At 36.5% G+C, this 22,168-nt stretch overlaps 1 protein-coding gene across 2 annotated transcripts in view; it reads left to right on the plus strand.

The window, feature by feature from the left end:
• The first annotated feature begins 619 nt into the window (after window positions 1-619).
• The window catches only part of Rbm46 (RNA binding motif protein 46), a 36,597-nt gene continuing 15,048 nt past the window's right edge, over window positions 620-22,168 (plus strand). For both annotated transcript variants that reach the window (XM_035452030.1, XM_035452031.1), the window contains exons 1-3: window positions 620-770; window positions 8,518-8,985; window positions 9,626-10,408. In XM_035452030.1, coding sequence (XP_035307921.1) covers window positions 620-770; window positions 8,518-8,985; window positions 9,626-10,408 — 1,402 coding nt within the window. The remainder of the gene's footprint in view (window positions 771-8,517; window positions 8,986-9,625; window positions 10,409-22,168) is intronic.

Genomic DNA, 22,168 nt, shown 5'->3' on the forward strand with positions numbered 1-22,168 from the left:
TGATGCTACTTGGATATCACATTAAGGCCCTGTTTCTTCTCAGATGACCTGTGATTATGTGTTTCTATTCTCTGTCTGGTAACTTCTAATAGATTCACATGGGCTGATTTTAAGGCTTTGTTTCTGGAAACTTGAAACACTTGAAGATTTCTGAGAAAGTGAACAATATGGGCACCACATCATGGGTATCTCACAAGTGTGATATTTATACTCACAGAAAAAATTTACTTGGTCTATATGACAGAATGATTTAAAACTGGCTATGTAGATTGGCAGTGATCACCAATTCATTGATGGAAGTATATTTTGCTACTTTGTTGCTTTCTTTTTATCTAACTCTCACTTCTGATTTCACATTTTTCTTTATTCCTCTTTCTTTGGATCCCTTTCTCCCACTTAGATCATCTAAAGGTACTGCTTAATTTATGAGTAGCTTGAAATTCAGTTTTCCAGTTTTTGCTGTAGGGGGCGAGCTTTGGGGCACACCCTAAAGGGGGGTAATGAAGGTTAGTCAGCCTTACTGTCCTTTGCTTCATGAAAATCAAAGAAATATTCCCCAGAATCCTGGAGCTGTGCTATGTGCTTACAGTTATTTGACTTTGTTTTAGGAATTTTAGCCATGAATGAAGAGAACACTGATGGAACAAATGGATGCGGTAAAGTACGCACTGGCACTCAGAATGAAGCCGCATTGCTGGCTCTGATGGAAAAGACTGGCTACAACATGGTTCAAGAAAATGGACAAAGGAAATTTGGTGGTCCTCCTCCAGGTGGGAGTTTGCTTATACTTGTTTAAATTAAATCTTTAGCATAGTCATTTAGATTAGGCATGTATTCTCACAAATATCCTAACCAGTCTCAGCTGTGGTTTTGAAAGAAATTATGCATTTATTTACAACCTTGTTCTTATTTAAAAAGTAATTGAGAAATACCATGGTTTAGTTGAGAAATAAATGAGGATTTAGGGTGTCATGGAAAATTATGCTCAAGGCATTAAAGACAAGTCATTTGGGGAGGAATTTGAAAGCGCAGTAAACAGAGGCATAGTATCTAAATAGCCCGATTCAAATAGGCATGGTATCTTACAATTCTAACTATAGATTTCTTTGCTCAGAATTTCCAAATGATTAAATAAAATTCTGGCTTATAGTCAGTGTTACGTCACTTGCTACTGTTCTTCTCCATCTAGTACACTTTAGACAAGAAGGCATCTGTATTCTAGTTTTCTTTTGATTTTTCCTCTCCAAGATAATCCTTGTACTTCACTCTCTTAGTTTCAGTCAGGTCCTTGCATAAACTTTGTACCTATTTTAATGGTAATACCCCTTATGTGACTATATTTTCCTCACAGCATTTTGTCATTTACACATTTTATCCTAGAGTTATGTTAAAATAAATTTTACAATAGAAAGAACTTTATTTTTTGTATTCCTAACATTTAGTATATTGCTTGCCATATAAGTGGCTGATAGCCAATTTGTTGAATGAGTAAATGAATCAGTTATGAGTGTAGCTTTTTTTAATTAATTTTTTTATTAGTTCAAATTAGGAACAAGCTGGCTTCACATGTCAATCACTTCTCCCTCCTCTCTGCAACCCTCCCCCCCAAGCCCCCATCTGCCCTCTACCCCATCTGTCCTCCACTCCCCAGGCAGGGTAGGGCCCTCGATAGGGCTCCCCTAAGTCCACCACATCGTCCTGGGCTAGGCCTAGGCCCTCCCCCATGTATCTAGGCCAAGAGTGCATCCCTTCATGTGGGAAGGGCTCCCAAAGTGCCTTCTTACTCCAGGGAAAAATATTAATCCACTAACAGGGGCCCCCTAGAGTGTGGAGGCTTCCTCATTGACATCCATGTTCAGGGGTCCGATTCAGTCCTGTGCTGGCCTCACAGACAGCAGTCTGGGGTCCATGTGCTCCCCCTTGTTCAGGCCAGCTGATTCTGTGGGTTTCACCAGCCTGGTACCTACCCCTTTGATCTTCATTCCTCCCTCTCTGCTACTAGATTCCAGAGTTCAGTTCAGTGTATATCTGTGGATATCTGCCTCTGCTTCCATTAGCCACTGGATGAGGGCTCTAGGATGGCATAAAAAATTAGTCATCAGTCTCATAGGGGAAAGGAATTTAGGTTATCCTCTTCACCATTGCCTAGATTGTCAATTCATGTCTTCCTTGTAGATCTCTGGAAATCTCCCTAGTGCCAGATCTCTCCTCAGACCTGTAATGGCTTCCTCTGATATGGTATCTCTAATCTTGCTCTCCTCTATTCTTCCCCCAACTAAACATTTCAGGTCCTCCATTTCCTCCTCTCCTCTCCTCTTCTCCTCTTCTCATTCTGGCAGCTCCCTGTCCCCTACCCTCATGCTCCCAATTAGCTCATGAGCTCCTGCCCCTTCCCATTCTCTGGGGTCCATGCATTTTTCTCTTAGAGTCCTTCATGTTTCCTAGTTTCTTTGGTGAAGAGGATTGTATGCTGGTAATCCTTTGCTCTACGTCTAAAATTCATATATGAGTGAGTACATACCATGTTTGTCTTTTTGTCACTGGGTTACCTCACTCAGGATGGTTTCTTATAGTTCGATCCATTTGCCTGAAAATTTCAAGATTCCATTGCTTTTTTCTGCTGAGTAGTACTCCATTGTATAAATGTACCATATTTTCTCTATCATTCTTCAGTTGAAGGGCAACTAGGTTGCTTCCAGGTTCTGGCTATTACAAACAATGTGGCTATGAACATGGTTGAGCATATGTCCTCATTGTATGAACATACATTATTTGGGTATATGCCCAAGAGAGGAATTGCTGGATCCTAAGGTAGACTGATTCCCATTTTTCTGAACAACAGCCATACTGATTTCCAAAGTGGTCTTACAAGTTTGCACTCCCACCAGCAATGGAGGAGTGTTCTTTTTTCTCCACATCCTCTCCAGCATAGATTGTCATTGGTGTTTTTTATTTTAGCCATTCTGGCCGGTGTAAGATGGTATCTCAAGGTTGTTTTGAGTTGCATTTCTCTGATGGCCAAGGATTTTGAGCATTTTCTTAAGTGTCTTTCAGCCATTTCAAATTTCTCTCTTGAGAATTCTCTATTTAGTTCTGCACCCCACTTTTTTTTCAATTCTCTTCCTTTTTTTTTTAAAATTTATTTTATGTTTTGCCATGGGTGTCAGGTCCCCTGGAACTGGAGTTACAGACAGTTGTGAGCTGCCATGTGGATGCTGGGAATTGAACCTGGGTCCTCTGGAAGAACAGTCAGTGCTCTTAACCACTGAGCCATCTCTCCAGTCCCTTAACTCTCTTCTTCTTTTTTTCATTCATTTATTTAGTTCATAAATAAAGTCATGCACAATCATGATACAGAATATAGTATGTTCACAATGGCATGGCTTAATTAAACCAATTAACATGTTATATCACACATATTCATCATTTTTGTTTTGAGAACACTTAAAGTATACTATCTCACAACTTTTAAAATATAGCATATTGTTATCAACCATATTTATCATGCTCTCAGTAGACCTCAAGACTTCACAGAGTCCATGCCTCTTGTCCAACTGCAGTTTTATATCCTTAAACCAATCGTTTCCCCATTGTTAAAAGACCCACATTGAAGCCTAATAGCCACAATTCTGCTCTCTGTTCCTATAAGTTCATCATTTCTAGGTTACACATAAAATTGAAATTGTGTGACATTTGTCTTCCAGTGTGTCACTTAATTTTTTTTGTCAAGCATATAACTTTACTACTTTCTAAAGATGAAATCAAATTTGCATGCACAGGTGAGCACTCACTGAAACACCTTGGATTCATCACATATTTGAGTTTCAATTAGCATATATATTGTCTTTTTTGAACCCCACTTTTTAATTTCATTGTATGGTGTTTTGGTGGCTAGCTTCTTGAGTTCCTTGTATATTTTGGAAATCAGCCCTCTGTCAGATGTGGGGTTGGTGAAGATCTTTTCCCATTCTGTGGGCTGTCGATTTGTCTTACTGACTGTGTCCTTTGCCTTGTAGAAGCTTCTTAGTTTCAGGAGGTCCCATTTATTAATTGCAGATCTCAATGTCTGTGCTAGTGGTGTAATATTCAGGAAGCAGTCTCCTGTGCCAGTTCCATGTATAGGTTTAGCATCTGTCAAAAATAAGGTGTGTGGGTTAATATCAGTGTTTTCAATTCCATTCCATGTCTATTTTTGTGCCAATACCAAGCTGTTTTCAGAACTATGGCTCTATAATAGAACTTGAAGTCAGGGATGGTGATGCCTCTAGAAGATCCTTTATTGTACAGAGTTGTTTTGGCTATTCTGGGTTTTTTGTCTTTCCATATAAAGTTGTGTATTGTTCTTTCAAGGTCTGTGAAGAACTGTGTTGGGATTTTGATGGGGATTGCATTGAATCTGTAGATTACTTTGATCAAGATTGCCATTTTTACTATGTTGATTCTACCTATCCAAGAGCATGGGAGATCTTTCCATTTTCTGGTATCTTTAATTTCTTTCTTTAAAGACTCAAAGTTCTTACTATACAGGTCTTTCACTTTTTTGGTTAGTGTTACCCCAAGATCTTTTCTGTTGCTTGTGGATACTGTGAAGGGTGATGTTTCTCTGATTTCTTTCTCATTGGATTTATCATCTGTATATAGTAGGGCTACTGATATTTTTGAGATAATTTTATATCCTACTACTTTGCTGAAGGTGTTTATCAGCTGTAGGAGAGTTTTTTTTGTAGAGTTTTTCAGGTCACTTATGTAGACTATCGTATCATCTGCAAACAGTGAAAGTTTGACTTCCTTTCCAATTTGTAAGTAACCCTTTGATCTCCTTTTCTTGTCTTATTGCTCTAGCTAGAACTTCAAGTACAATATTGAAGAGGCATAGAGAGAGTGGACAGCCTTGTCTTGTTCCTGACTTTAGAGGAATTGCTTTGAGTTTCTCTCCATTTAGTTTGATGTTGGCTCTTGGTTTGGTGTATATTGCTTTTATCATGTTTAGATATTTTCCTGTTATTCCTGTTCTCTCCAAGATCTTTATCATAAAGGAATGTTGGATTTTGTCAAAGGTTTTTTCAGCATCTAGTGAGATGATCATGTGGGTTTTCTTTTTCAGTTTGTTTATATGGTGGATTACATTGATGGATTTTCATATGTTGAACCATCCTTGCATCCCTGGGATTAAGCCTTCTTGATCATAGTGGATATTTTTCTGATGTGTTCTTGGCTTCAATTCGCCAATATTTTCTTGAGTGTTTTGCATTGATGTTCATGAGGGATATTGATCTATAGTTCTCTTTTTTAGTTGTATCTTTGTGTGGCTTGGGTATCAAAGTGATTGTAGCCTCGTAAAAAGAGTTTGGTAGTGTCCCTTCTGCTTCTATTGTGTGGAACAATTTGAGGAGTACTGGTATTAGCTCTTGTTTGAATTTCTGGTAGAATTCTGCAGTGAAGCCATCTGGCCCTGGGCTTTTTTTTTTTTTTTTTGGTTTTTCGAGACAGGGTTTCTCCGTGTAGCTTTGGAGCCTATCCTGGCACTCGCTCTGGAGACCAGCCTGGCCTCTAACTCACATAGATCTGCCTGCCTCTGCCTCCCTTGTGCTGGGATTAAAGGCATGGGCCACCAATGCCCGGCGGCCCTGGGCTTTTTTTGGTTGGGAGGTTTTTGATGACTGCTTCTATTTCATTAGGGGTTATAGGTCGATTTAAATGCTTACCAAATGTTTTTGGTTTAATTTTGGTAAGTGATATCTATCCAGGAAATTGTCCATTTTCTTTAGATTTTTGAATTTTGTGGAGTACAGGTTTTCAAAGTATGACCTGATGATTTTCTGGATTTCCTCAGTGTCAGTTGTTATATCCCCTTTTTTGTTTCTGATTTTGTTAATTAGCATACTCTCTCTGCCTTTTGGTTAATTTGGATAGAGGTTTATCTATCTTGTTGATCTTCTCAAAGAACCAACTTTTTGTTTCATTGATTCTTTGTAATGTGTTCCTAGTTTCTACTTTATTAATTTCAGCCCTGAATTTGATTATTTCCTGGCATCTACTCCTCCGTGGTGAGTTTCCTTCTTTTTCTCTAAAGCTTTCAGTTCTGTCAATTCTCTAGTGTGACTATTCTCCAGTTTCTTCATGTGGGCACTTAGTGCTATGAACTTTCCTCTTAGCACTGCTTTCAGATGTCTACATTCTCATTAAATTCTAGGAAGTCTTCAATTTCACTTTTTATTTTTCCTCGACCCAGCAATGGTGCAATTGAGTGTTATTCAATTTCCATTTGCTTTTATGTTTTCTGCAATTTGTATTGCTGTTGAATTCTAATCTTAAGGCGTGGTGATCTGATGAGATACAGGGGGTTATTTCAATTTTTTTTTGTATCTGTGGAGGTTTGCTATGTTGCCAAGTATGTGTTCAGTTTTAGAGAAGGTTCCATGTGGTGCTGATATGAAGGTATATTCTTTTGTGTTTGGATGGAATGTTCTATAGATGTCTGTTAATCCCAATTGGGTCATAACTTCTGTTATATCCTTTGTTTCTTTGTTAACTTCTGTTTGCTACTGTCTAATGGTGAAAGAGGGGTGTTGAAGTTTCCTATTATAAGTTTGTGTGGTTTTATGTGTGGTTTGAGCTTTAGTAATGTTTCTTTTACAAATGTGGGTGCCTTTATATTTGGGGCATAGATGCCTAGGATTGAGACTTCATCTTGATGGACTTTTCCTATGATGATTATGAAATGCTCTTCTTCATCTATTTTGATTGATTTTAGTTTAAAGTCTAATTTGTTGGTTATTAAGATTGCTACACCAGCTTGTTTCTTGGGTCCATTTGATTGGAAAATCTTTGCCCAACCCTTTACTCTGAGGTAACACCTATCTCTGGAGTTGAGGTATGTTTCTTGTATACAGCAGAAGGATGGATTCTGTCTTCGTATCCATTCTTTTAACCTGTATCTTTTTATAGGCAGGTTAAGACCATTGACATTGAGGGATATTAGTGTCCACTGATTGTTGGTTCTTGTTTGTTTTCCGATTTGTTGGTGGTGGTGTCATTGTGTGTGGATTTCGCCCTCCTGTTTCTTTTCCTGTTTGGTGAAGTTGGATTATCTATTACCTTCGTTTTTGTGAGTGTAGTTATCTTCATTGGGTTGGAGCTCTCCCTCTAGGACTTTCTGTAGTGCTGGATTTGTGGATATGTATTGTTTAAATCTGGTTTTGTCATGGAATATCTTGTTCTCTCCATCTATAGTGATTGAAAGCTTTGCTGGGTACAGTAGTCAGGGTTGGCATCCATGTTCCCTTAGTGTTTGTAGGACATCTATTCAGGACCTTCTGACTTTCAAAGTTTCCATTGAGAAGTCAGGTGTGATTCTCATAGGTCTGCCTTTATATGATACTTGACCTTTTTCCTTTGCTGCTCTTAATATTTTCTCTTTATTCTGTAAGTTTGGTGTTTTGATTATTATGTGGCGAGGGGAGTTATTTTTGTGGTCCATCTATTTGGTGTTCTGTAAGCTTCTTATACTTTCATAGGCATATCCTTCTGTAGGTTGGGGAAGTTTTCTTCTATGATTTTGTTGAATATGTTTTCTGTACCTTTGAGCTGTATTTCTTCACCTTCTTGCATACCTATTATTCTTAGATTCAGCCTTTTCACGGTGTCCCATATTTCCTGGATATTTTGTGTTAGAGATTTGTTGGACTTGAGATTTTCCTTGGTCTGTAACTGTATATCCTCTAGCAAGTCTTCAACAATTGAGATACTGTCTTCCATCTTTTGTATTCTGTTGGTTATACTCACAACCTTAGATCCTGATCGTTTATCCAGCCTTTGTATTTCCAACATCCCCTCATTCTGTGTTTTCTTTACTGTTTCTATTTCAGCTTTCATGCCTTGAACTGTTTCCAGTGCTTCCTTCACTTGTTTGGTTGTTTTTTCTTTAGATTCTTTAAGAGAATTACTTACTTCTTGAATTTTTTTGTTTGTTTTTTCTTCTATTTCTTTAAGAGATTTTCTTGTTTCCTCTTTAAGGTTCTTGAACATCTTCATGAAGTAGATTTTTAGGTCTGTCTCCTCTCTTCCTCTGTGTTGTGCTTTTCAGATCTTGCTGGTGTGGAGTCCCTCGATTCTTGTGGTGTCATATTGGTCTCTCGGTTGAGTGTGTTCTTATTCTGCCTTCTTCCCATCTCTTCTTCCAGTGGGTGCAGGTGGGGTCTCTCTGTCTCCTCTTGTCACTGGTCATGTGTGTGGGCCAAGACTTCAGTGTCTGCAGATATGAATAGTCTTGCCTCTCCTGGTAGTCTACTCACTCAGGAGATTTTAGGGTGCCAGAGGGGGAAGGGAGAGTGAAGTATTTCCAGATTCAAGGAGGTCCTTCCTGTCTGGGCAGGTCTACTCTATGCAGGTGGGTTTCTCTCTCTTCAGGCCCCAGAGATCCTGGGGTGATGAGGACCTTCGGCAGGAGTAGGGCTCAGGATCGAGTGTAGCTTTTTAGAATTTAATTTTTAGTTGTGTTTATCTTCATTTTCTCAGGTTGGGAAGGTCCACCTCCCCCTAGAGGCTGTGAAGTTTTTGTTGGAAAAATACCTCGTGATATGTATGAAGATGAATTGGTTCCTGTATTTGAAAGAGCTGGGAAGATATATGAATTTCGACTGATGATGGAATTTAGTGGTGAAAATAGAGGTTATGCTTTTGTGATGTACACTACTAAAGAAGAAGCCCAGTTAGCCATCCGGATTCTTAACAATTATGAGATTCGACCAGGGAAGTTTATTGGTGTTTGTGTAAGCTTGGATAATTGCAGATTATTTATTGGAGCAATTCCCAAAGAAAAGAAAAAGGAAGAAATTTTGGATGAAATGAAGAAAGTTACTGAAGGTGTTGTAGATGTGATTGTTTACCCAAGTGCAACTGACAAAACCAAGAACCGTGGGTTTGCGTTTGTTGAATATGAGTCCCACAGAGCTGCTGCAATGGCCAGGAGAAAGCTGATTCCAGGTAAGATAGCCTTTTCAAAAGTTACTTTACATATTAACCCCATTATAAATAGGGAAAAACAACAGTAAGTGATAGAGCATTATTAGTAAGATATAATGTCACTTGAGGAACATGCTTTGTTTTTTTCTTTTTTCGAGACAGGCTTTCTCTGTGGCTTTGGAGGCTGTCCTGGAACTAGCTCTTGTAGACCAGGCTTGTCTCGAAATCACAGAGATCTGCCTGCCTCTGCCTCCCAAGTGGAGGAATATGTTTTAACAAGGAAGTAAATGACTACAAGGTACAAGAAATTTTTTTTTTACAAGTTACATTTGCTAGTTACTGAATACATATATACTTTAACTGATACTTTAATGTGTATATAACTTTAACTTAGTTAATTATACTTAATCCAAATCCATAATGCATTATTTAATTCTAACAGTAACCAATCTTTAAAGTATTGTTTGTCTTTCCAACTCTTAAATTTTGTCGTAAGTTCTGATTAGGTTTGCTTTACTAAAAACTTTGGTGTGAGTAGGCACAAGTGGCTAATCAGATATATTGATACATGCTTGAGTTTCTTGGAGAAATTAATTGAGCTCTTTAAACTTGTATTCTTTCTTTTATTTAATTTCAAATCAATTTGTGCATTTTTTTTCAGGAACGTTTCAACTCTGGGGCCACACCATTCAGGTAGATTGGGCTGATCCAGAGAAAGAAGTTGATGAGGAAACCATGCAAAGAGTGAAAGTTCTCTATGTAAGAAATCTAATGATCTCAACTACAGAGGAAACAATTAAAGCAGAATTCAATAAATTCAAGCCTGGTGCAGTGGAAAGAGTAAAGAAACTTAGAGATTATGCATTTGTTCACTTTTTCAACCGAGAAGATGCAGTGGCTGCTATGTCTGTTATGAATGGAAAATGCATTGACGGAGCCAGTATTGAGGTAACACTGGCAAAGCCAGTGAACAAAGAAAATACTTGGCGACAGCATCTTAATGGCCAGATCAGCCCAAATTCTGAAAACCTGCTTGTATATGCTAACAAAGAAGAGAGTCACTCCAAAGCTCTAGGCAAGCCGCCAACTCTTCCCACTCGTCTCAACGGTCAGCATAGTCCAAGCCCCCCTGAAATTGAAAGATGTACTTATCCTTTTTTTCCTGGAACAAAGCTTACCCCAATTAGTATGTATTCTTTAAAATCCAATCATTTTAATTCTGCAGTGATGCATTTGGATTATTACTGCAACAAAAATAATTGGGCACCACCAGAATATTATTTATATTCAACAACCAGTCAGGATGGAAAAGTACTCTTGGTATATAAGATAGTTATTCCTGCAATTGCAAATGGATCCCAGAGTTACTTCATGCCAGATAAACTCTGCACTACACTGGAAGATGCAAAGGAGCTGGCAGCCCAGTTCACGCTGCTTCATTTGGGTAAGTAGTACATGAGGTGTTGACATCAGGGAATATGATAGATTACACAGTTGTTGATTTCAACTCTGAACGTTACTAGTGAGTCTTTAAATTTTTTCTCAGTTCTCTGAGACCAGAGCAGGACTGCAAGTTTAAAACTCATAATTAATTTCCTTGAGACTTGGCTCCTGTATAATTTTCCTACATTTTGCTTTCAAGCACTAATTACTGAGAGGGAAGGTGAGCTTTGGTTACAGAGTTTAGGCTCCATTTCGTTACTTTATTTTTTCTTAATGACTAATCATCATTTGATAATTTTTTATTGTATGTTACAGATTTTGTTATGTGAATCAAATTTTAATTCTGTCCTTGTATCTTTGGTGAGGTTGACACATGAATTTTTAGTGGGACAGGTTAGAGATTCATAAAAATCACAGATGTATCTTGCGGGTCATGTATAGAGACGGCTTTATGCTCACCAATCTGGAAATTTGTCATTATGACTCATGAAATGCAAAATGTATCACTAAGAGACGTTGATGACAATTCTCTTTTCAAATTTCATGTTTTTAAAGACCTCGTTTTCTTAAATGTTGGAGGCTGATTAAAAATCAGGATATATAAAATATACTTACTTGATACTCTAAAGAAAAAGATACAACCCTCTGCAGTTGTCCTTACTTGTATTATGCTTATAGCATTCTTTTATGGAGATAAAGGTTTGCCCATCTAGTTGCCACATAGAGGTAAGATTCTACATGAAGTCAGAAGCTCTTTATGAGCCTTTTAACTCCCCTCTGAGGAGATTTAGATTCAGCCTTGGGCTACAGTACACCATTACTGATCTAAGAAAGATTATTCCTGATTTGTCATGTTTAGGGATAAAATTAGTGGTGTGTCTTAGTTATGGTTTCTATTGCTCAGATAAAATACTAAGGCCAAAGTGACTTTGGGGAGGAAAGGGTTTATATGGATTGCACTTGCATATCGCAGTCCATTGAAGGAAGTCAGTGCAGGAACTCAAGAAGGACCTGGAGGCAAAAGGACATGAAGGAATGCTGTTTACTGTCTCTGTCTCCAGTGGCTTACTCAGTCTGCTTTCTTATAGTACCTGGGACTGCCAGCTGAGCCCTCCCACATGAGTCATTCAAGAAAATGCACCACTTTCCCACAGGCCAGTTTGGTGGGACATTTTCTCAACTGAGAGTTTCCTCTTATATATTGAGTCTAGCCGGTATCAAGTTGATAAAATGTTAACCAGCACTCTGGCAGATGTGTCCAACCTGTCACATTTTGATACTGTATTGTCATATACAAAGTTCACACTTGGGAGCTGCACAGTTGAGGTTAAAAATTGCAAAACAAAATTTCAGTATTTAGAGTTAAGTTTATAGTTTTGTGTTTGACTACTTTATAGTTTTGTGTCCGGCTACATTCATAGCAGCACTGAGGTGTGTGCATTCCACATGAGACAGATTAGACACCTGCTAGAATGTGCATGCAAATGGCTTAAATCACTTATTTTGGATTTTTATCAGTCTTGTATCAGAACTTCTAATTTAAAAATATAAAAGTTTGTATTTTTACGTATTTCTTTTGTTTCTGTTCATCACTAGGGAGAAGAGTTAATAGAATATGAGTATATAACTATTAAAAGAAATTGGGCTGAGATGTAGCCTTAGTAGGTTGCATGGCCCTGTATTAAATCCTCAGGCTTTCCAAAAAAAAATCTTACAGTAAGCACTGGGGCATATTAAAGCACAGTGACCAGGTCTGAGACTGCAAGTAGGGAATGCGATACAACAGTGCTTATTGTGCTTGACTAAAGTATAAATGGAGGCTGTTGAAAATATTGTTGAGGCAAGTGAAGAACAGTTGAGAATGGAAGTGGAAAATTTACCAGGAATCTAGAAAGCCTTGGTCAGAAAGCATATGTGAGACCTTTATTAAAGATCTTAAAGTAGGATTACGAAATGTGTGTAGAGTAGGTTTAGGAAGTGTGTGTAGACAGGAGGTGCTGTGTACCATGTGGCAGTTAAGTAGCAGTGTTGTGGCTTGATCATTCCTTCAGTGATGTTGGATACTCAATGGCAGATCTTAAAGGGCTGATGCCTTCCTTTCCAGCACACCTTCCCCTTGGGTAAAAAGTGAAGTATTTTATGCTATAGTTGAGGCTTGGGACTAGTTGGTGGCAGTGATGTGTCCTAGAGAGGTGTTAGTGAGGTGACATGTCCTCTCATATTCTTTGCAATCTATGTAGCATTTTTTTTTTCTTGAGGTTTTTTGAAATTGCTACTGATCCTTCAGAGTGCTTCAAATAGAGGGTTTCCCCTATATTAATATATCTTGGTTCTATTTTAAAAAAAACATTTCAGAAATAATTTTGCAAATAGTGTGATTAAAAGGTACTTTCTTTGGATATAGTAATTTTTTCTTACAATTTGCTTTGATACTACTTTTACCCTGCAAATTTAGTGTTTTTGTTCAGTCATCATTATCTAGTTTTATCTTGTTTTTTTTTATGTCATTGCTAAGCCAGATATTCACCACCAAGCTAAACTCAGTCTGACCTGGTGAGCTTTGACAATCTTGTATGTGATATCTTGGATTTGCTGTCCCTGTTTTTCAAATTTGAAAACTTGAATGGGAACTAAAAGATGCTATGTGTTTAAATCATATTTGTCGTTTAGGGATACAGTCGTTTAGGGATAGTAGATGCCTGAATGAGTATTAGAAGCCATCACTTCAAGTGACTCTTGATCTGAAGACCCTTGCAGTAGTTTAAAAATGTATAGATTTGTTTCCCTTTTAAAACAAACTCTCTTCTGATTAAAGTGTTTTTAGTAGAAAGAAGGCCAAAAGAGGGTTAAGGGTTAATCTCTAATATAACCCGCTTTATTTGCACTTCAGAATTAGAGCCTGTCTCAATCTTCATGTCAGAATAACCTTCCTCATTTCAGTCATCCAGTGGGATAAGCAATAATGCATTCATTTACTTATTTTTAGAAACACAAGACTTATTTTTTAAAAGTAAAAATATTTTCATTTTATTTCCTGAGAAGTAAGTAGTATATATTCAGTGAGTTTACCTATTTATGTACCTAGGTGTCTAAGACAGGATCTTTCCCTGTTAGATCATACTGGCCTTGAAATCAGTGAGTTTAATGGATCAGATGTAGACATGTACATTAGGATCACGAGTTCTATACTTAATGTTTGGTTAGTGGAGACATTTGAGATTATTGAGTATCACTTTTTTTAAATGTGACTATTTTGAATACGGGTCTGTCAGTATTACCATTGCTTTTCAAGGTGGTTATGCTTTTTTAAAAAAATGCTGGACTATAAGGCTGTGGAGGAGAGAGAGTCTTCCTCTGTTGATATGAATCGACCTTATCAAATAATGTGTTAACAGATCACGCCAAACATGGTTCATCTTTCCTGTTTCCCTGTGTGATATTCACTGATAACGGTGGCCGGGTTTTGTTTTTCTTGTGTGACCTCTTGGTCTTTTTAAAAACAGGGATGCGATTCACTGTTGGAAAGTAGCTGTGTCCCTTCAGATAGCTCTGGGAAGGTTTGCTTTGGTGATTTCTGGCAGATTTTAGGAATTAAAGAAATCGAAAAGATGTGGCATTAGTTAATTGAACATTGGTTAGCTTTCCTGTTTGAAACTGTTTTATCTGATTTGTGTGCTGGTTTTTTTTTTTTTTGGTCATGACCAGTGAAGTTTACATTCTAGCACAGGCCTCATGAATGCTATGTGCTGAGTATAAGTTTTCAAGCATTTAGGAGTTAAAGATAAGCAACATTGTTTGTTTCTTTCCTTGAGGGGTCAGAGTGCAGTGAAGAAGATAGATGCAAAAATTCTATTTATATGCTATTTGGGGATAAAGGGAAGGGTTCAGCTTCTGCCCTTCTGACTTGTAATTCTTAAGGAAAGTTTCTGAACAGAGCAAGGAGCCTCCAGATGAACAGGCATCTTTTAGGAAAGTAGCATGGGGTGGGTTAATGGCAGGTAAACTCTGTAAGGTTTGCTTTGATGATTTCTGATGAGTTTAAAGAAGAATGAAGAAACTGAGATGTGACATTAGTTACTTGAACTTTCATTAATCTTTCTGTTTAAAACAATTTAACTGTTTAAAACAGTATGGTTTTCTTGGCTGTACTTGCTTTTCCTCTGAGCAAGGATTTTTCTTGATAATTCTAGTTTTTAGAAACATTTTATGTGTCAGTGTTCATGCTTTTTAATTCCACTGCTTTTCTCAGTATTTAATCTGCAGTAGATATTTATTGCATCTTATATTTGATTTGAAATGACACACAGGACTTTTAATTTTTTCTAATTGTTCAGTGGAATTTTGTAAATATTTTATTTTGTATCTTCACATGTATAGGTTTTGATTTCTCTATGCCACACAAATTTAGTTAGATGCTGAGGGGGAAAAGTGCCACTGCTGTGAGGATTTTTTTTTACTTGAAAGATAATTGGTGTTTTTTTTTCTCATGAGCTATTATTTCCAGATTGATGGGCAAAGTATAAGACATAAGCTGGATTTTAGATTTAGAAAGTTTGTCAATAAATTGTTTTGAAATAGAAAACTTTGGTTTCTTATTAGAATACTTTTAATAGATATTTAAGCTAAATATAAAATAATGGTTGTATTACAACAGAACTTTTCATTATAAATAGAAGAAACTACTTTCAGAATGTATTCCTTCTAGATTTAAGTGGAGATCTTTCATACTCTTAAGAGAATACAATAGTTGAATTTGTTTTAAAATTCACCCAAATAAGAAGTAGCCATCAGTTTTAACATTTTCAGTTTTAACATTTGACAAAATTCACTTTCACATGACCAAATGATAAGACCAAAATTCCATTAACTCAACTATGTGTCTTTGACCCTGGAAGAGGGACTAGTTCTTTTGAAATGTGTATATTCCAATTGAAAATTTCTTTAAGATTCTTTGATGACCTCATATTCATCATAATTCTCATCTTGATAGCACTTATTTTAATTATGGGCCACAAATACTATACATTTAATGTGAATGAAGCGGCTTAATGGAGGGCTAAAATGAAAGCATAAGAATCATGCTATTTAAAGTATTGAACACTGTGAATGTAAATGGGTTATGAGTCATTTGATCAGTAGACTTCAGTGCCGTCGCTTCCTAAATAACAGGGCTATTTGGTGGGCTGTAGGGCTTTTTTTTTTTTTTTTTTTTTTGAGACATAGCCCTGGCTAGCCTAGAACTTGGTATTGTGGACCAGGCTGGTCTTGAACTCAAAAGAGATACTCCTGCCTTCCCCTCCTTTAGGAGTGTGCTACCATACCTGGTTTCTAAGGATTCTTTTTATCTCACAAATTTATAGTTTTAAGTTATTTAAGGGCATGTCCAAGTATCTTTGTATGACCAAATACAACACTTTTACAAATTTGTATCTGCCAACATACATATTTGGGTTCTGATAATTTAAGACCAGGAGCTTCTTTTCTAAGAATTAACCCTTTATCAATATATTATTTCTTTATATGATTCAAAGCTTATGTATGTGTGTGAGCTCTGGATGTCCTGGAACATACTATATAGACCAGGCTGGCCCCAGACTCACAGAAATCTGCCTGCATTTCCCTCATGTATGCTGTGATTTATGTATTTTTCACAGCTGAACAGCAGTATGGAAAAGTGAAGGAGTCCATCATCCAGCTCCTTTGTGGTGGCACATCCTTTTGGTTATTTTCTTTTCTGAATTTTCCTATAAATTATAGTTAAACCAAGATTGTAAATTCCATGGAACATTTAGAAGTTCAGAAACATTTTGTAACAGAATCTAGAAAACTACTGATATATATATATATATATATATATAATTATATAATATATATGTATATCAGGCTAACATGTGTTCCATAGTTATATTTATTAACTGCTTAAAGTTAATAGCTTTAGCATAAAGTTAATAATGCCTGCAATTTTGCTTATAAATTAAATTAGCTTGATCCTTTAGGGTATAATTTCTTAGTATCTCTGTGAGTAGTGGTCTCTGCAACCATCACAGCCATCAGAGTAACAATCTGTAGGAGGCACGAAAGTAGTTTTGTTTCACATGACTAAGTAGCTTGTATTGGGTCAAACTTGGGAGTCTGACTCCAAATAGTTTTTTAAAGGCACTTAAAAACACAGCACAGTTTCCTGAAAATCTTCCTGGTGATAATTAACTCAATCCTATGTGTACAATAAAGCTTAAGATGTGATTACATTGAAACTTCTGTGAAGTATGTGTGACATCTGGCATAAAGATGGGTTCTACAGATTGACTACATGGGACATCTTCCAAAAAGATAGGTTCTATAAATTGGACAAGCTCACGATAAGCGTCTGGGAGATGGCACGCACCACACAGATAGTGAAAATGTCACCAGGCTGTTCTGGGCAGAGAACAAGTTGCGCCTTCTCCCTTTGAAGGAACATTCCTGTGTGTTTAACATTCTTGTGTGTACAAGAATCTCTGTGCCTCCCACATCATTGTCTAATATATTTCTAAAATTCATTCTTTAATATATTCATTAAAAGCTATTTTTATAAGGATAATTGATTTTCTAATTTTGTCATTTAACTCATTTTAAACAGTGGTTTTAAATTTTCCCCTCACATTAAATATTCAAGTATATCAATACATGGTAGATGTTAGCAGTAGTTCATAGTTCTGCCACATGGTGTCGCCTAAATACATGAGTGAACGTAGCTTTAGAAGGAATTTTTGTTTTTATCTTAAGCTCCTCTGTTTTCTTTTGGTTTTGAGTTAGGGATACTAGCATGACACATGGAAGATAGTTTTTGTTTTTCAGCATTTCTTGCTTTTATTTCTGGTTAGTTAATATTTAATATGCAACAACAGTTTATGCAGAGGCACCATAATGTAATGGAATACTGACTAGAGACAAATGTTCACAGTAAGGATTTTTACTGACAAGAATTTATTTTGTTATTTTTTTTCTTCTTGTGAGGCAGGGTCTCATGAATCCCAGACTGGCCTCAAACTTGCTGTTTAGTTCAGGCGAGCCTGAAACATCTGTGCCTTCTTCCTTTACCCCTCAAATGGTGGAATTATGGGTGTTTGTTACTATGTCTATCCATTTTGTTCTTCTAATGTTCTAAATTATTTCATATGCCTTTGCTTATAGACATTTGTTTAAAATCAGATCGACACTTAGTAGTTAATATCAGTCCTAGAGCTCATCCTTGTAGAGGTGTCCAGTTTAAGCACTGGTATCATGTTACCTCAAGAGTTATAGGCTTATCTGTAGAAAGCACATTGTTTCAAACTTTAGTCTCCTCAATCAGACGTTTTAAGAAGTGAGATTATCAATAACTACTTGAGTATATTTGCGCTTTTAAGTGGTTATTATTGTATAGACTTGTATTAATTACATGTGGCTCATTTGTCTCCTAGAAAGTTAGACTTGAACTATAATACCTGCAATTGGGATTTTTATTTAGACAATAACTCATATTTTAAGGAAATAAATTGTTTGGTAACTACATATAAATGGTTATTTATTGATTTGATCCAGTAGTTATAGTATTTATACCACACTGGTAATATAATAACTTGGGTTATAATTCTGTCTGTAATTCAGACTAGCAGGTGTATAGGACAGGGACAGGAAGGATGGCTCAGAAGTGAAGAGTGCTTGCTGCTCTTCCAGAGGACTTCCAGGGTTTTATCCTCAGAACCCATGTCAGGTGGCTCACAGCAACTCTGGGGGATGGGAGGATCCATCATCACCCCATTCTGACTTACAAGAGCACTGCACTCAGATGCACAGATCCACATACCCACAGATTTAAAAATTAAAATCTTCAAAATCATATTAGACTGGGTCTGGGTGTAGCCTTCATTCCTAATATCCTCCTCTGCTGCACAGTGCCCTTCTGCCCAGAAAAAGTTTGTAGGTCCACAATCATTGCAAAACATTAGCTGATTGTAATTGTATTGCCTGATACCTTGATAATTGTTCATGAAACCAGTCTTATGCTGTGTATTCAAAATAATGTAACTTGGAGCTTGAGTGCTCTTTCAGTGGAGAGATGCTGGTCTTGCAGAGGCCCTGGGTTTGTTTCCCCACATGGAGGCTCAACCATCTGCAGCTCCAGTCCCAGGAGAACAGCTGTACCTGTCCTGTACAGGCACGAGGCTTGCACTCAGCACACAGACTATGCAGGTCAACACTTACAGAAAATAAAAACATTTTAAAAATACATAACTGGTTCTTTGTGTAGGAACAACACATTTGTAGTTGACAAATATGAATTAGTAAAAAATATAAACCCAGGATATAGAACTTCAGTCTGTTTTTAAATACAAGATATGCCTATGGTTACTTTTTACCTTTCCTGTCTTATGTATTGATTGTTCTTTACCATATTTTTATGTGTGTTACATGTTTTTCTCTTAATTTTTTTTTGTAATCTTGCTTTGCTTGTGGATTATTTTAAGACCATGAGCCTGTTAACTTTTTTTCTTTCATATTAACTTTACTTCAGCAGTACATGTTCATGTCTACTTGTTTACTGGCCTACACCATAAGAAAAATGAATGTCATAAAATTGGCATAATGTGTGTCATATATGTGGATAGCTTTCCTCTATTATGCTTTTCCTTAATTTTTGGCTGGAGAGGGATCAATTCTGTAGTTAATAATTTATTAAAATTTAGGAACACAGAATTCTTAAGGTTCAGGTGAGCTATATGAACCTTAAGTAGGTAAGTTTGAAATTGTGTATGACACTAAAAATTGGCAGAAAAATGTCTGTTAATTTAATAGGATCTCACCCAAGGAGAAAAAGAATTATTTGATGGATTCCTTTGTATGAAATTTAGGTGTACCATTTATAAACATGATAATGCCACAATATGGGAAAAATGACATTTTTCTTTAAACTTTAAAGGGAAAGAGGAGTTGTAACGATAACTCTCTGCCAGCTGCCTGGGTTCTGCCACTGCTTTAGGGCCCCCAAATAACACACAGAGTCTTAATATTCGTTACAGTGCTGCTGGCCAATGACTAGGATTTCTTATTTGCTAGCTCAGTTTTAATTATCAACCATAACTACTAATTTATATATTTTTGTGGGGACTTATCTTACCAAGGACACTGGCCTTATGCGTCCTCTCTTCCTGGGATCAGATGGCAACTCTCTCTCCTATATTTCCCAGAATCCTCCTTCTCTCCTAGTTCTGCCTAACTTTCTTCCCTATTGGCCAACAGTGCTTTATCAACCAATAAGACAAACATATACACAGAAGGACCTCCCCATCAGAGAGTTTTAAGCAAAACTATGATTTTATACTTTCTAAAGTACTAGTTCATAGGGAAATTGCAAATATGAAAAGGCTTTCCTACTCTGTTTTTTATTTTGCCCATGATTTACTTAGTATACTTTGTTTTAATTCTTGTACCTCAAGTACATATAGGCAGGTATCTGTCATGTCTCTCAATTATGCGCCAGCATTAAAAACCTCACTTTTCTCAAGTCTGTTTGGATGACAGCAATATCTCAGAGGTTAAGAGTGTTTATGTGGATCCCAGGACCCACATAATGAGCCTGATGTCCTGGTAACAGCTCCAAGGGATCTGATACCATCTTTTGGTCCTCTGTATATGTGCAGGCACATGTGTACACTCCATGCTTACATACAAATAAATTAAATAATTTTTTAAATGGACTTTTTTCCTTGTTTCTTTTTGTGCTTTGTGCTGTAACCAGGGAGTTGGTACATTAAGTAACATTGGTTGAGGTAGATTGCCTTGTTCTTTCATAAATGTTCGAAGACCTAGAAAATAGCTTATGAAGACAAGTACTCTGTTATTGGAATAGGGGAATTAGTCCATTTTCTTAAGCTTTTGTCTAATATTTTATTGAAAAGTGAATTGTTTTCAGTTTTTTAAGCTTGAGATTCTGAAGTTTTGCTAAGTTTTATGTGATGAAAAATTTATAGTCAACTCTAAAGTGTGCATGTGTATAAAATGCATATGTACATATATATGTGTGTATATATATCTGAGGCATGATTATATTATATAATCCATATATTAATTGGATTCTTTAATTATATTTATTTGTCCTGGGATGCATTTAACAGCCCTGTTATTAAAATATAAAACAGAAAATGCACAGTTTTTAAGCTGAAAGATTAAACAAGGAGAAAGTGATTAGGCAAATAAAGACAAATAAAACTAAAAAATGTACTGTAGGGCCTATGTAAATATAGACTAAAACTTCTTTGAAAAGCAAGAATGATTAACAGTCACAATTAAGTTGATCATGATTATTTTTTAAAAATCAAGATGTGATTATTAGTTAGAGCGAGAATTTGAAAAAAATATAAAAGGAACCTAGGCATTAAGAGTTTTCTATTTATGATCATGAGTTTTCATTTTATAAATTACATAATTCGTTCATCTTTATTATGTACATTTTTTTGTTTTTATAGTTAGATAACTAAAGTGGCAAAAGAATGAAAGCCAGCCACCAAATGCTTATATTGTTTTTTCATTTTTTGTAAAGCAAATTCAGAACAACAATCATTTTGTTCTGCAAAGTCTCAAATTAATATAATTCAAAGCAAAACAGGAAAGTTACATAATTTCCAGACTAAATCATCATATTCCGCTCAGAATATGTGGAGTGTTTGCTTTTGGGTACCACCGTCTAGTTAAACCTTGACAGCTGGTGAGGCTCTGGAGACTGTAATATGAAGCAGAGAATGGATAGTTGAAATATCTGGGACTTGTTCAGTCTGTAATTTCTGTATTTATATAGTTGCTATCTTCAGATGTCTGAAGTGTTGACATGTGGAAGAAAGACTTTAAAATTTATCTTCAAAGTCTCAGGAAGTAGAAGTAAAGGAATGTTTTAGGGAGGTAGATGATGGCAAGGTTCTAGAACTGTCTAAGCCTTTAAACTATTGAAGACAAGGACACTGCTACAAAACTAAACCTTTAAGTGCCTCGAATTTTCAGCTTGTGTGTGTTTCCTAAATAAACTTAGGGAAGAAGGAGAGTGTGGTATATTGTTTTGTGATAAGATCTTGCTATGTAGCTCTGTTTGGCCTTGAACTTCTGATCTGTCCTTCTCTGCTTCCCAAATGCTGGGATTAGAGGTATATGCCATTGTGCCTGGCAAGGATTCATTTTTGGCAAAAGGTTAAATAATTTTCTTGTTGTCCAGTTACTCGTAATAATTAACTCCTAGTCTTTGTAACTTTACCATACAATTCCAATGAAAACCAGCATTTGTCTAATGTTAAACATCTGATAACAGATTGAGAACTTGTGAAATTTTATTAACAAGTTACTACTTTTAAAAATAAAATACCTCACCCACACTTTGCCTCCTTTTTAGAAATAGTGTCTTTACCATTCCTACAGATTCTTAACTAGACGACTTCAGTGTACTGTTGATATATTAGACATTGTTCTGTTGCTGTGAAGAGACACCATGACCAAAGCAACTGTTAAAAAAGAAAGCATCTAATTGGGGGCTTGCATACAGTTTCAGAGGTTTTGTACATTATCACAGCAGGGAACTTAGTTGCATGCCTGGCACTGGAGAAGTGTCTGAGAATTACATCTTAATCTGATGACTGAGATAAAGAAAGTGGAAAACATTGGGTCCAGTATGGGCTTTTGAAAACCTCAAAGCCTACCTCCAGTGACACACTTCCTCCCGAAAGACCTCATCTCCTAATCCTTTCAAATAGTGCCA

This window comes from Cricetulus griseus (assembly GCF_003668045.3).
Source record: "Cricetulus griseus strain 17A/GY chromosome 1 unlocalized genomic scaffold, alternate assembly CriGri-PICRH-1.0 chr1_0, whole genome shotgun sequence".
Classification (NCBI taxonomy): Eukaryota; Metazoa; Chordata; class Mammalia; order Rodentia; family Cricetidae; genus Cricetulus; species Cricetulus griseus.